At 45.8% G+C, this 15,489-nt stretch overlaps 1 protein-coding gene across 1 annotated transcript; it reads right to left on the reverse strand.

The window, feature by feature from the left end:
• Positions 1 to 219: 219 nt before the first annotated feature.
• Positions 220 to 15,078, reverse strand: LOC147097011 (uncharacterized). Its single transcript, XM_085972738.1, has 5 exons — positions 14,914 to 15,078; positions 12,388 to 12,493; positions 9,134 to 9,240; positions 6,060 to 6,232; positions 220 to 4,479 (listed from the first exon to the last, which is right to left on the reverse strand). Exons 1-5 carry the CDS (start codon positions 15,017 to 15,019, stop codon positions 4,204 to 4,206), a joined length of 768 nt encoding a protein of 255 aa, XP_085828864.1. The 5' UTR covers positions 15,020 to 15,078; the 3' UTR covers positions 220 to 4,203.
• Positions 15,079 to 15,489: the final 411 nt, after the last annotated feature.

Consider the following 15,489-nt stretch of genomic DNA (forward strand, 5'->3'; position numbering starts at 1 on the left):
GCATATTCACCCTTTTGAGTGCTGAATGTCTTGCATTTGCACATTTTGTCAACTGCCAAAAATGTTTTTTTTCCTGGGTAAAGAAGTTCTTCCTGAATTCCCTATTGGATTTATTAGTGACCATCTTAGATTTAGGACCCCTAGCTTTGGACTCCCTACAAGTGGAAACAGTTTCTGACTTTTACATTGAGCACAAGTAAAAAGTCTCTCGAATGAGGCTGCATTATAAAAGTTTATTTTGTTGAACAGTTGAACTTCAAACCGTAATATCACAAGAGGATAATTCTCATAACCCATTGGGCACATCTCACTTGTAAAATGAAACCTTGCCAGGTTATACTTGCACAAGATCATTTACAAGAGGCCATTCACAACAATGGAGCAACCCAGCTACAATATAGAACGAATGCCTAAAATTAACTGAAATGGTTCAAGGAACAAACTGCAAGCAAAATTTGTAGTAATTCCTCAAGGATCAGACTCTGTAAATTCACTCCTTGATGTCTCGTGTGGTCTTTATTCCATTGCTGGTCCTTTGCTCTTCCCCTGTACCCCCAGCTGTTGGTGTGCTTCTTTCACGGGGAAGAATTCCGGGGGGGGGTTTAAACTAACTTGGCAGGGGGATGGGATACAGAGGGGAGCTGAAATAGGGGGTGATGTGCTGCCAATTATAGAGAAAAAAACAAGTCAGCTTGGTAGACAGGGCAAATATATAAGGGCAAGGCTGGATGGCATCTATTTTAATGCAAGGAGTCTTGCAAATAAGGTGGATGAACTGAAGGTGTTGATAAACACATGGGAGTATGATATTGTTGCTATCACGGAGACATGGTTGAGGGAGGGGCAAGACTGGCAGCTCAATATTCCGGGGTACAGAATCTTCAGGCGAGACAGAGGGGGAGGTAAAAGAGGGGGTGTCGCAATATTAATTAAGGAGTCAATTACTGCAGTAAGGAGGGATGATATATTAGCAGGTTCCTCTAATGAGGCCATATAGGTGGAGCTTAAAAACAAAAAGGGGGCAAGCACTTTGCTGGGAGTGTACTATAGGCCTCCAAACAGTCAGGGGGAGATAGAGGAACAGATATGTAGGCAAATCTCAGAGAAATGTGCAAATAATAGGGTAATAATAATGGGGGATTTCAACTTCCCCAATATTAACTAGGATAGTCAAAGTGTGAAAGGCTCAGAGGGTGTAGAATTCTTAAAGTGCATCCAGGAGAGCTTTTTGAGCCAGCATGTAGAAAGTCCGACAAGAGAGGGGGCGGTACTGGACCTAATTCTAGGGAATGTGGCTGGCCAAGTGGAAAAAGTGCTAGTAGGTGAGCACTTTGGTGACAGTGACCATAATATGGTGAGATTTAAGGTGGCCATGGAAAAGGACAGGGATGGGCTGGAAATAAAGGTTCTAAATTGGGGGAAGGCCGATTTTAATAGGATAAGGCAGGATCTGGCCAAAATGGACTGGGATCAGCTACTTGTAGGAAAATCTGCATTGGAGCAATGGGAGGCTTTCAGAAGGGAGATTGAGATCATGCAATGGCAACATGTTCCTGTAAAGGTCAAGGGTGGTTCCAAAAACCACAGGGAACCTTGGATGTCAGGGGATATACGGGAATGGATTAGGAAAAAAAGGAGGGCTTTTGGCAGATACAAAAGGCTAAAGATGGAGGAAGCCCTAGAGGAGTACAAAAAGTGCAGGGGGATACTTATAAAAGAAATTAGGAGATCAAGGAGGGGCCATGAAATAACACTGGCGAGCAAAATAAAGGAAAATCCTAAGATGTTTTATAAGTATATTAAGGGTAAGAGGATAACTAGGGAAAAAATAGGGCCCATTAGGGACAAAAGTGGCAATCTGTGTGTGGAGCCGGAAGATGTAGGAGGGGTTCTAAATGAATTTTTTGCATCTGTTTTCACTATGGAGGAGGACGATGTAGACATAGAAATAGGGCGGGGGGGACTGTGATATGCTCGAACATATTAACAGCGAGAGGGAGGAGGTATTGGCGGTTTTAGCAGGCCTAAAAATGGATAAATCCCCAGGCCCGGACGAAATGTATCCCAGGCTGCTGTGTGAGGCAAAGGAAGAGATTGCGGGGGTTCTAACACATATATTCAGGACCTCTCTGGCCACAGGGGATGTGCCAGAGGACTGGAGAACCGCTAATGTAGTACCATTATTCAAGAAGGGAAGTAGGGAAAAACCGGGGAACTACAGGCCAGTGAGCCTAACATCAGTGGTAGGAAAATTATTGGAAAAAATTCTGAGGGACAAAATTAGTCTCCACTTGGAGAGACAAGGATTAATCAGGGATAGTCAACATGGCTTTGTCAAGGGAAGATCATGTCTGACTAATTTGATTGAATTTTTTGAGGGGGTGACTACGTGTGTGGATGAGGGTAACGCAGTGGATGTGGTATACATGGATTTCAGTAAGGCCTTCGATAAAGTCCCACACAGGAGACTGGTCAAGAAGGTAAGAGCCCATGGAATCCAGGGTGCCTTGGCACATTGGATACAAAACTGGCTTAGTGGCAGAAGGCAGAGGCTGATGGTCGAAGGTTGTTTTTGTGACTGGAAGCCTGTGGCCAGTGGGGTACCACAGGGATCGGTGCTGGGTCCCTTGCTGTTTGTGGTCTACATTAATGACTTGGCTATGAATGTAAAAGGTATGATCAGTAAGTTCGCGGATGATACAAAAATTGGTAGGGTGGTAAATAGCGAGGAGGGTAGCCTCAGTCTGCAGGACGATATAGATTGGTTGGTCAGATGGGCGGAACAGTGGCAAATGGAATTTAACCCGGAAAAGTGCGAGGTGATGCACTTTGGGGGGACTAACAAGGCAAGGGAATACACAATGAATGGTAAGACCCTAGGCAAGATGGAGGGTCAGAGGGATCTGGGTGTGCAAGTACACAGATCCCTGAAGGCGGCGGAACAGGTGGATAAGGTGGTAAAAAAAGGCATATGGGATACTTGCCTTCATTAGCCGAGGCATAGAATATAAGAGCAAGGAGGTTATGATGGAGCTGTATAAAACACTGGTTAGGCCACAGCTGGAATACTGTGTGCAGTTCTGGTCGCCACACTACAGGAAGGATGTGATCGCTTTGGAGAGGGTGCAGAGATTCACCAGGATGTTACCAGGGCTGGAGCGCTTCAGCTATGAAGAAAGACTGGGCAGATTGGGTTTGTTTTCCTTGGAGCAGAGGAGGCTGAGGGGGGACATGATTGAGGTGTACAAAATTATGAGGGGCATAGATGGGATGGATACTGAGGAGCTTTTTCCCTTAGTAGAAGGGTCAATAACTAGGGGGCATAGATTCAAGGTAAAGGGCGGGAGGTTTAGAGGGGATTTGAGAAAGAACTTTTTCACCCAGAGGGTGGTTGGAGTCTGGAACTCACTGCCTGAAAGGGTTGTGGAGGCAGGAACCCTCACAACATTTAAGAAGCATTTGGATGAGCACTTGAAATGCCATAACATACAAGGCTACGGACCAAATGCTGGAATATGGGATTAGATTAGACAGGGCTTGATGGCCGGCACGGACACGATGGGCCGAAGGGCCTCTATCCGTGCTCTATAACTCTATGACTCTATAATTCAAGGTTATCACTTACAAGGATGAGAAATGGTTCATTATAAGGAAAGTCTACAGCCAACTAGCGCTCTGGAGGTCCCGGGCAGTCAGCGTGCCAGCTTTTAAAGGGAAAAACCGTGTATGCGGGGAATTTTGAATGGGCCTGTTAAAGGGGCAGTGCAGCCCAACACAAAAATTCGAGGGAAAATTGCAGCCAACGATTAGTTATGTGCTCGTGGCTGACATACTGTGTATGATATTAAGAATTATAAGTTTTCCTTTGGGTAGCTCACACTGAAAACTACTAACTTCAAATCAAGTAACTTTCTTTGTTCCAAAGCGATTTGAAATTGAGGAAAGGGAAAAAAATTCTCATAGTTACGAAACTTCTCTCCCCCTAATCACGAGCATCATTGCATCGCTCCTCACAGCGGGGTTACAAAATGAAATGTAACCATATGAGTTTCAAGTAAGGTATTTGGATCGGCAGCTGAATGATTGGGATACCTGCAACATATCGGCTTTTAATACAAGAAACCTCGACCTCTAGTTCTACCTGAAAATCTGCACCTTTCTCACGGAATATGGGGGGGGGGCGGAAAGAGAAGGAAACTCACGTTAAAATTTAAATGGCCACAGGGCCGGAGTGTCCCGGACGTATTCAAGGTAAGCAGGATCGTGTCCCCACTTCGCCATTGCTTGCTTTTCTAGTATCGGAATCCCACTTACGTGGGTAAGCAAGAACCACAGAAATACTGGGGAGAGCACACTGACGTACTCCACTCCCTTCATTACAGTCGAAGCAGAGATGAACAGGCCAGTCCACTGAAGCATTTCTCCCAGGTAGTTTGGGTGACGACTGTAAGCCCAGAGTCCATGTCGAATGAATTTGCCCTGATGAAAGGAAATGGCAACATTGTGAAATCCTTGCGAGAACATGTCCTTTTGTTTGTCTTCTCCATTTACCCTTGCCCCACTGAACCAAAATGTCATGCAGTTAGCGATAACTCATTTTATTTGCAAAAACCTTAACGCTACCCTGTCCAGTAGGACAACTTATGATTAGAACCCTGGCATTAGGCTAATGAATCTAAACATCGCTGCTGCAATTTTTACCATGACGATTCGGCAGTTTTCGAAAGTATAATCGGACGTGAAACGAGCAGGTTGGAAATTCTGCATCTAATCGTTGCAAATTGCTTGAATTTCCATCAGTATTTCAGATTTTCGAATTGGAGAGTGTCATTAAACTAACTCTGACGGTTACTTTTTATACTGTAGAGAAAAAAAATCAGATTTGTATGAGAATAGAGAGTAATGGATACTTGGAAATAATCCAACCAGTTAGCAATCGGTCCCTTTTTCAGGGACTTGATGTTTGGGTCTTATTTTTATGCTCAAACCAGCTGTCAGCACTGAAACCAACTAACTGTATTTAACGCGCCAATATGACTAGTACAGAGCGGGCAGTCGCTATGGCAGGTTTGTTGAAATTTGTAGTGCATTACCAAGGATTTTGCGGTGGTAATGACAGCGAAGCGGTCAGCGTTTGCCGTCATTACCCCCCTGAAACTGACCGCAACTTCAGGATTTAGCGCAGGCGCAATATACACGGAAATCCTGATGTTGCGGTCAGTCATTCACTGCTCCGACACAAGCTGTGCTGTGGGATTCTCCATAGCTGGCAATCAATTGAAATCACACTGAACGATGAAAACTTCCCCGATTACGCTGGAAAATCGCTGTTAAACGTGCCCCCCACCCCCACGAAAAAGTTAAGCCTTGTTGAAAGAGGTGTAACTGGGTTTTTAATGGCGTATTGACCGCTGAACAACCGTTCTGGCCCTGAAAAATAAATTTTATATTTGTGTAATGTCAAATGTTTCCATTAATATGATTAAGAATGACATATGTTTTTAAAAAAGTTTGTTTATGATATTTCAACTTCTACCTTAATCCTATGTGTATGTCCCAATCTTTATTTCGCTCTCTCTAAAGTTTATTAAAAAAAGTTAGAATCTGTGCATTTTACTTCCTGGTTTGCTGTCTGTGAGAATTCTTCAACGTGATTGGCTGCTTAGCCAGCTTGATGACATCACTGTTGCTGGACGCTGGAGATGCGCTTGATTTGGCGCCACATTCAAACAAAGGTCAGGCGAGCTGAAGTCCACGCCAGAGATCGCTAGAGTGCAGTCGCTTCGCCATTGCCCGCAAATTCCAGGCCATAGTATCCGGTGTACGACATGATCGTGAGGAGACCGAAGCAGTCCCTATAGTAGCTGAAAGGTGTGTCCTAGGATAGAATTGTATAGATGCAGGGAGTTCCTGCAATATTTTCTTTCAACCAGTAGTACAAGTATCCTGGGGATTGTAAATGACATCACTATGTACCCTCTCTCCTCCCACCCCAGGGGAAAAAAAGATGGGGGGGGGGGGGGCGAGGATCATTCAAAGTACAGTACAAGATCACTTACAACATTATTAGCATCACTTTTGAAATTCCACTTCTGCTGGTCTGCAACTGCTTCTATAGCAAAGCCCAAAGCCCAGATTGTCCACCCAGTATAGTCTCTGACACACAAAGGCTGGTCCTTTTCCTGAGTGTTTAGAATTAGTGTTGGAAGGAGTGTTATGAAGATCCATACACCTAGAAAGCAGAAACAAAACTTATAGATTTTACAGCACAGAAACAGGCCATTCGGCCTTTATGCTCCACTCGAGCCTCCTCCCGTCTTTCCTCATCTAACTCTGCGTAACCCTCTATTCCCTTCTCCCTCATACGCTTATCTAGCCTCCCCTTAAATGCATCTATACTATTCGCCTCAAGCACGCCCTGTGGTAGCGAGTTCCACATTCTCACCACTCTCTGGGCAAAGAAGTTTCAAGGAACATAGGAACAGGAGGAGGCCATTGAGCCCCTCGAGTCTGTTCCGCCATTCAATGAGATCATGGCTGATCTGCGACCTAACTCCATCTACCCGCCTTTGGCCCATATCCCTTAATACCTTCGGTTAACAAAAATCTATCAATCTCAGATTGACATTTTTGATGTGGAATACCAAAATAACCATTCAAGCGACCAACATTTTAGCATCATCTAATGCTGTTCCACTGTATAGCATTGCTTGTGGCATGGCAGCCCAAATCGCAAGTATTTTTTTTTTTTAATGTTGGCATTGTGGGAAAGGAACATGCACCAATTTATCTGCCTATGGAAGTTCAGAAGGCTAAGTTGACATACCCAAGAGAATCAGCAGTATTAATATGGCCATCACAGCCACAGTAAGGCTTACTCCCTACCCGTACTTCTGTAATATGTACACTAGCCCTTGCTTTCCGTATAGTACACCAACAGTATAAATAGTGCCTCTCCAGAGGGCGGCACTGTTAAGTTCTCCCAATAGGATTACATAGGATATACGGCACAGAAACAGGCCATTCGGCCCAACCAGTCCATGCCGGCGTTTATGCTCCACTCGAGCCTCCTCCCGTCTTTCCTCATCTAAATCTATCAGCGTAACCCTCTATTCCCTTCTCCCTCAGATGCTTGTCTAGCCTCCCCTTAAATGTATCTATACTATTCACCTCAACCACTCCCTGTGGTAGCGAGTTCCACATTCTCACCACTCTCTGGGTAAAGAAGTTTCTTCTGAATTCCCTATTGGATTTCTTGGTGACCATCTTATATTGATGGCCTCTAGTTTTGCTCTTCACCACAAGTGGAAACATTCTCTCTGTATCCACTCTATCAAAATATTTCATAATTTTAAAAGACCTCTATTATTATTTCAAGAGAAAAGAGACCCAGCCTGTACATCCTTTCCTGATAGGTATACCCTCGCATTTCTGGTATCATCCTTGTAAATCTTCTCTGCACCCTCTCCAGTGCCTCTATATCCATTTTATAATATGGCGACCAAAATTGTACACAGTACTCTAAATGTGGTCTAACCAAGGTTCGATACAGGTTTAGCATAACTTCCCAATTCTATCTCTCTAGAAATAAACCCTAGTGCTTGGTTTGCTTTTTTTATGGCCTTATTACCCTGTGTCGCAACTTTTAGTGATTTGTGTATTTGTACTCCGAGATCCCTTTGCTCCTCCACCCCATTTAGATTCTTACTTTCCAAGTAATATGTGACCTCCTTATTTTCCTTACCAAAACTTATGTCTTAAAATTCATTTGTCAATTTTATGCCCATTCTGCAAGTTTATTAATGTCTTCTTGTAATTTGTTGCAGTCCTCCTCAGTATTGACTATCTAGACGAAATAGATTTTGGACTCGACAACACTTCTGCTCTGCTACTTACTGGCGAGACCAAGTGATAAAATCAGATTTCACCACCCAGCCATACAACAACTGGCCAGGAAATTAGAACGCCCCACTCTCCTTAAAATAGTACCAGGGGTTCTGCTGTGTCTCGTACTTAGAGGAAGGAAAATCTATGGGTACTTGATCACAGTCCTTCTCAAATGGTCAACTGAGGATAAGGGGTCGACCATTTAAGACTGAGATGAGGAGGAATTTCTTCACTCAGAGGGTTGTGAATCTTTGGAATTCTCTGCCCCAGAGGGCTGTGGATGCTGAGTCTTTGAGTATATTCAAGGCTGAGATCGATAGATTTTTGGACTCTAGGGGAATCAAGGGATATGGAGATCGGGCAGGAAAGTGGAGTTGAGGTCGATGATCAGCCATGATCTTATTGAATGGTGGAGCAGGCTCGAGGGGCCATATGGCCTACTCCTGCTCCTATTTCTTACGTTCTTGTGTATGCAATTATTATTAGTCAAATTTATTTTACTGTAGGTTCTAGGGTAGGTCTATGCTTTTTTAATATGGGAGTTGCGACTTTAGTCCGGTCTGGGAGTTAATCCAGAGCCGTCTAGTCCTGGCAAGATGGAGCCCTGACTGGATGGTGGGTCTCCAATGTAAGAAATCTAACGTTCCTAAAATCAAGCCTTTCCCATTCCTCCTGGAGTGAGTCTCTTTTATTTGAACGTTAAGGCATTCCATATAATGAAACGAACTGAAGCCCCACTCTTAAATAAGTAAAATTAAGTTTCTGCGGAGTTCCTAATCTGAGTCGTGGTGTGTAGCGTGACGTAAGAAAACTACTAGGCACTTGGTCTAAGCGTTAAACAAAGCTTTAATCAACTGTTTTACAACATGGAGGTCTAGCTGTGTCCTTCACTAGTTCCTGTTAAGAATGTCCTGCGCAAGCTGGGCCTGTACCCGAGTATTTATACTCTCCCTGGACAGCGCCACCCGTAGGCCGCTCAGTATTATTTCATAAGTCTTTCTTTCATGAATGACTGATTCATGTCATAGAATCTACAGTATCTGCACCCCCCCCAAACACCTGGGAGCAAAGGGCCCATGGCTGGGCAGGCAGGCCTTGGTTCCCTCCGGTGGCTGACTGCAAGATCCACTGCTGCCCACCCTCTCAGCCAAAGGAACGGGCTTCAAATACAAACGAATGGGGAAAACATTTTTAAAAATCTGTTTTATTGAGTGTAAGATAACCCAAAACTTCCAAGGATGCTCACCTTGAATAGTCCAGTAAACGAAAAAACTTTTCGGACTGGTACGAACTTGATTGAAACGTCTGTCCCGGCCGGCCTTTAACACTCGCAGGAACAGAAACAGGCCCAGTCTGGAATTGGAAAAAAAGGCCCTCAATACTCCCGCAGACATTTCACTTGCGTTGTCTTCACAGTTTCGTTCCTCTCGCTGAAGCCATTGCATAACTGTTTGTTGTGCAGAACGCTCCGGGTATCTTGCTGCTAAGGCGAGCACTCCCGACTACAGCGCCAGTGTTGGTGCCAAAGGGGCAATTCTCTGCACCAACGCTGCCTGTTAAAAGTTTCAATGCAGCCTGAATCCAGAGCTGAGCGGACCCCTGAGCGAGACTCCCTGGAGGGAGGGAGTTGCCGTCTGTTCGGGACCCGACCCCCAATTTACACGGTGGGTTTAGCGCCTGTGAGATGCTGAGGCCACAGCTGAACATGTGGTGTAAACTGACCGACATTATTTCACCACTTTCTCAACACAGGGGGAACAGGTCTCAAAGCGGATGTTGTTCCTCCCCGTTTACTGGCAGCAGCCCTTTGTCATCGGCCACGGGTATTATACTAGCTGCTCCTTGTTAAAATTACACCAAGGCCAGAGTCCCGTACAATAAGGTTTTAAGTAGGTTCACGGACTCCCAGGTCGCCTGCCTTTCCTGCGGCCTAGAGGAGTCCGCGTTCCACGTTTATATCAAATGTGAGGTTGCAGCCACTCTATCATTATTTGAAGGGGCTGCTCCTCGATTTTTGGCTGCACTTCAGTCCCACGCTCCTGATCTTCGGTCACCCGGTGCAGAGGGGAACGGGCGGGTCGGAGGACCTCCTCGTAGGACTGCTCCTGGGCCTGGCCAAAGTGGCCATCAACTGGTCCAGGCAGCGGGCGGTCGAGGTGGTCGTTCGGCCCGACTGCCTGCCTCTCTTCCGCGGCTATGTTCGCGCCCGGGTGTCCCTGGAGATGGAGCACGCGGTGGACCGGTGGGCGCCGCGGGGACTGGAGTGCATCATCACCCCTGGCAACCACATTTTAATTTAAGCTGTTAAGTTTCATTTAATGTTTTAAGTTTAGTTACAGTTTATTTGGTTTAGTGTCCACACAAAAGAGTACACCAAGACTGGGCTGATTTCCTGGCACTTGGTAAAGGCAGTATCAAGGAGAACAAAGAAATGATGGTCCGTTCACAAGCAACACTTCTGTTTAACTTCATTTTCTTTCTCTTTCACCAGACTAGAAGGTCCCAGGCTTGATCCCTGGTTTGTGGCCTTCTTCTTATCGTGTCCACGGACAGTTTATACATAGCCCAGCCAGAACTGGACACATTTTTGCGCCTTGTTGTTGAATTCAGCAAGATCTGCAACAGTGCAGGGTTCCTCTAACGATGGGCATTGCAGGAGATGTTGCATAGTCTGTGCCTCAGTTCCACATTCACAAGTTGTCGGGCTGGTTGAATATATCCCCATTTGCTTAGTGACACCTTTGAGCAACCTACACCGGTCCTAAGCCTGTTAAGGCACTTCCAAGTTGCCCAGTTGCAATTAGCTCCTGGGGGAAGGCTTTCATCAGGTAAAATTTCCATCGCTGGGGGTTGTTCAAGACTGGCGAGCCGGTCTTTCCACAAGGCGATGCGGGCTTCAGATGAGGTTGATTGTAATGGAACAACACTGTTCATGAAGCTCTTTCTTGACTTTAGGCGGCTGGGTGTAGGTGTATGACAATGCAGAGGGTGCCTCTCATCTGATGTTTGACGGAGTCCCTCTTTCTTGCTGGCTACCGTTCTTCTTATATCAGGGGGAGCGATACCCGCCAGGATATATAGGCTGTTGGTATTTGTTGGTTTTAAGCAACCTGTGATAAATCGGCAGCTTGCATTCAGAACGGCATCCATCTTCTTGGCATGAGTAGACCTTTCCCATGCAGGGCAGGCGTATTCGGCAGTGGAATAGCAAAGAGCAAGTGCACTGGTTTGTGGTGAATTAGCTGATTTCAACCTAGGCAGCAACAGAGTCACCACAGCCAGTTTCAGACTGAGGAGAGAGGGGTGGGCAAAGAAAGACTTGCCAAAGTGCAATCACTGTTGTAATGTAGGAAACGCCGCAGCCAATTTGCGCACAGCAAGCTCCTACAAGCAGCAATGTGATAATGACCAGATCATCTGTTTTAGTGATGATGGTTGAGGGATAAATATTGGCCCGGGCACCGGGGAGAACTCCCCTGCTCTTCTTCGATACAATGCCATGGGATCTTTGATGTCCACCTGAGAGAGCAGACGGGGCCTTGGTTTAATGTCTCATCCGAAAGACGGCACCTCCGACAGTGCGGCGCTCCCTCAGTACTGCACTGGGTGTGTCGGCCTAGATTTTTGTGGTCAGCTAAGGTTCTGGTTCTGGCTCCTTCTGGAAAGCGCATATTTGTGGGCAGGATTGGGCTTGGCTGTGATGCTCTCCATGGCCAAGCAGCCGACTGCCATTCAATGTCCCGTTAAGCTCCCATGAAAAGAATAGTCACAGAAGGAGGAAAGAAAACGGCAGGGGTATGGGGAAAGAGCAGGGGAGTGGGACTAACTGGATTGCTCTTCGAAAGAGCCGGCGCAGACTCGATGGGCTGAATGGCCTCCTTCTGTGCTGTACTATTCTATGATTCTATGATACTTGGCGATGTATAGAAGGGCCACGTCAAGGCAAACAAAGGCTTACTCAAAGTACGCTATCCCCAGTCTGGGAAGATTGGTTTCTGATGGCATTTGTGTACAATTTAAAACTCTTTTCCAAATCAAAAAAAAACTCGGGCAGGCCTCTGTACATTGAGGCATGAATGCACTTTACCACAAAGTGACAGAATGCAGATTCGTGCCCATCATCCTCCACTTGCTGAGTTACCAGTCCTGGCCATGCCAGCATGGCAAGCTGGTGATCAGGCACTGGGCACTACCCGCAGGCCACTCATTCACCTCCTGGCGGCTGATTGCAGACCAACACCGGCAGAAGCAGCCCGGGAGCAGCTCACCCATCCACCAACTTAGCCAGCGCCAGCGGGTGACTAAGTGAGGGTGAGAAAATGGCTTAAAACGAAAATTCCACACAGAGATAAAACACTGGCTTATGACGGCTGTTTTTAAAGAGTGATTGTACAGAAAAGATCTAGTTTCTTAAGATTGGATGCGACGGTTTGCAGTCAAAATAAAGCATGCAGGAGACTCAGCTCACGTTTAGCTGAATCGGTTCTGCTGCATTCTCACCTCAAGCTCCACAAGGTTACCAACGCACTCTGTATTTGCTGTCTGAGGAAACTGGTGCCATTCCACCTGTAACTCAGGTGAGTCAATAGGATGAAGGTCCCTGATCCTGTAAACAAGTGAACTCGATGTTACTGAATGGAGCTGCAGAATAGGAAACCGATATTTAAAGAAGACAGGGCCTGCAGATGCCTCGCGATTCTTGAGCACGAGAACAGAAATGCCCACTTTAACACTAAGATTTGTTCCTTCATGTTGGTGTTTATCTCACACGAGCAGCAATGTTCCCGCTAATTTTTGTTTGCGTGCGCGGCCCCTTTAAGGGGTGTGCGGCCCATTCAAATTACCGCGCATGCTCGTTTTATTTCCCATTATAACGGCATTGAGCGGCCTGCGCGGGACCTGCAGCTCACCGCAGAGCCACACAGCTTAAAGGGAACACCAACAAGCATTATCCCAATCCCATGTGCCTGCTCTGTTCCCATATCCCTTTATCCTCTTTCCTTCAACCACCTCTCTAACCTATTCTTAAATGTTGACATAGCATCTCACAGCACAGAAGGAGGCCATTCGGCCCATCATGCCTGTGCCAGCTCTTTGAAAGAGCGATCCAATGCCATTTTCTCCCCTTCGGTATTTATCCAATTCTCTTTTGAAAGTTACTATTGAATCTGCTTCCACCGCCCTTTCAGGCAGCGCGTTCTAGATCATAACAACTCGCTGAGTAAAACAAATTCTCCTCATCTCGCCCCCGGTTCTTTTGCCTTAAATCTGTGCCTTCAATCACTAATTCCGAGTGAAAATACTTTTCTTGCTCTCCATCTAAATCTCTGACCTTTAATCGTATAGCTAGGTACCCTGGTTCTAGGCCACTGTCCTATCCACTCATATATGAAACTCTATCAAATCACCCCTTAATCTCAAAAGCAAGATACTGCAGATAAGAACATAAGAAATAGGAGCAGGAGTAGGCCAATCGGCCCCTCGAGCCTGCTCCACCATTCAATAAGATCATGGCTGATCTGATCCTAACCTCAGATCTTCTATCACTGTGCATCCACCCGAACCCATGTGATCTCCCGGGAGAGGCGAAAAACCAGACAAAGACCCAATGGCCAATTTGGGAGAAAAAAATCTGGGAAATTCCTCTCCGACCCATCTAGGCGATCGAAATTCTTCCAGGAGATCACTCTACAGTACTTACCTTCTGTAAAGGCGATCTCCACCCCAGCCAGGAACAGGAATAAAACCATCTCCTGAAGTCTAACAGAGAATTAGAACACAGTAGGAGCAGAACCAGGCTACACGGCCCCTGGGTCCACTCCACTACCCACAGGGCCATGACCATTCCGAACCTAGACTCATGTCCAATTTCCTGCCCGCTCCCCATAACCCTTAATTCCCTTTACTTCTAGGAAACTATCTATTTCTGTTTTAAAGTTATTTAATGATGTAGCTTCCACAGCTTTCTGGGGCAGCAAATTCCACAAACCTACCACCCTCTGAGTGAAGAAGTTTCTCCTCATCTCTGTTTTGAAAGAGCAGCCCCTTATTTTAAGATTATGCCCCCTAGTTCTAGTTTCACCCATCATTGGGAACATCCTCACCGCATCCACCCGATCAAGCCCCTTCACAATCTTATATGTTTCAATAAGATCGCCTCTCATTCTTCTGAACTCCAATGAGTAGAGTCCCAATCTACTCAACCTCTCCTCATATGACCACCCCCTCATCCCCGGGATTAACCGAGTGAACCTTCTTTGTACTGACTCGAGAGCAAGTATGTCTTTTCTTAAGTATGGACACCAAAACTGTATGCAGTATTCCAGGTGCGGTCTCACCAATACCTTGTACAACTGCAGCAATACCTCCCTGTTTTTATATTCCATCCCCCTAGCAATAAAAGCCAACATTCCATTGGCCTTCTTGATCACTTGCTGCACCTGTATACTAACTTTTTGAGTTTCGTGCACCAGGACCCCCAGATCCCTTTGTACTACAGTACTTTCCAGTTTCTTGCCATTAAGATAATAATTTGCTCTATGATTTTTCCTGCCAAAGTGCATAACCTCACACTTTCCAATATTGTATTCCATCTGCCAAATCTCTGCCCACTCACTTAGTCTGTCTATGTCCCTTTGCAGGTTTTTTATGTCCTCCTCACTCACTACTTTCCGTCCCATCTTTGTATCATCTGCAAACTTTGATATGTTACACTCAGTCCCCTCCTCCAAATCATTAATATAGATTGTAAAGAGTTGGGGACCCAGCACTGACCCCTGCGGACACCACTAGTTACTGGTTGCCAGTCTGAGAACGAACCATTTATCCCAACTATGACAAAAGTTATGCAACTAACAAATCCGATGGTTACGTAAACGCCCATCAAAGTCCAGTCTTCCAAAATACAAAGACTAGAGGAGAAAGGTGCAATGAGAACTGGGCAAAAATCAATTAAAATCAAAATAAACGACACACCGTTTGTAAATTTCTTGTCACTTGCACCCGCCCCGCCCCCCAAGCACTTACCTGCCAAGTCATAAAACTTCTCGGTTTGCAGAATGCTCGCTACAGCCCAGAGAACCCACTGAATGCCCAAATCTATAACCGCGCACTTAACCAGGATGTTGGCCATGCCTGACCCGCACCAAACTGAGAACCCGGCCAGTGTCTGCCAACGCCTGTCAATCAAAAGTCCGCTGTCACTCACAGAGCGGAAGTAGCGCTCCAACCCTGCGAGGAAGGGGGCTGTTCTTTTTGTATGGTCGAGCAAGCAGATTGACCGCGCATGATATCGAATGCAGTCCCCAGTAAAATACAATTCATTACAACCCGAGGAAGAAATTAGCGCATGTTGAGTATAGGAATTGTGGGCTGTCTTGCAGAATTGTCGCGCAATTTCTGCTCTGTAATTACAGACGGTAACCGATGCATTAATACTGCACTGTAAAACACTGCAACTCTGATTCATAAACTAAAGAAAACCCATTATAAACGTTGTGTAATACATTGCACTGCAATCCCCATCTGGAGGGGCGGGGCCTGGACAGTGGCGTGTGCTGTCAGTTTCCGGGAATTCTTTGCCTGACAATATATTAAGAAATA

The sequence above is a fragment of the Somniosus microcephalus genome, chromosome 33, assembly GCF_052327205.1.
Source record: "Somniosus microcephalus isolate GS21.2 chromosome 33, FLI_Smic_1.0, whole genome shotgun sequence".
In the NCBI taxonomy this organism is placed as follows: domain Eukaryota; kingdom Metazoa; phylum Chordata; class Chondrichthyes; order Squaliformes; family Somniosidae; genus Somniosus; species Somniosus microcephalus.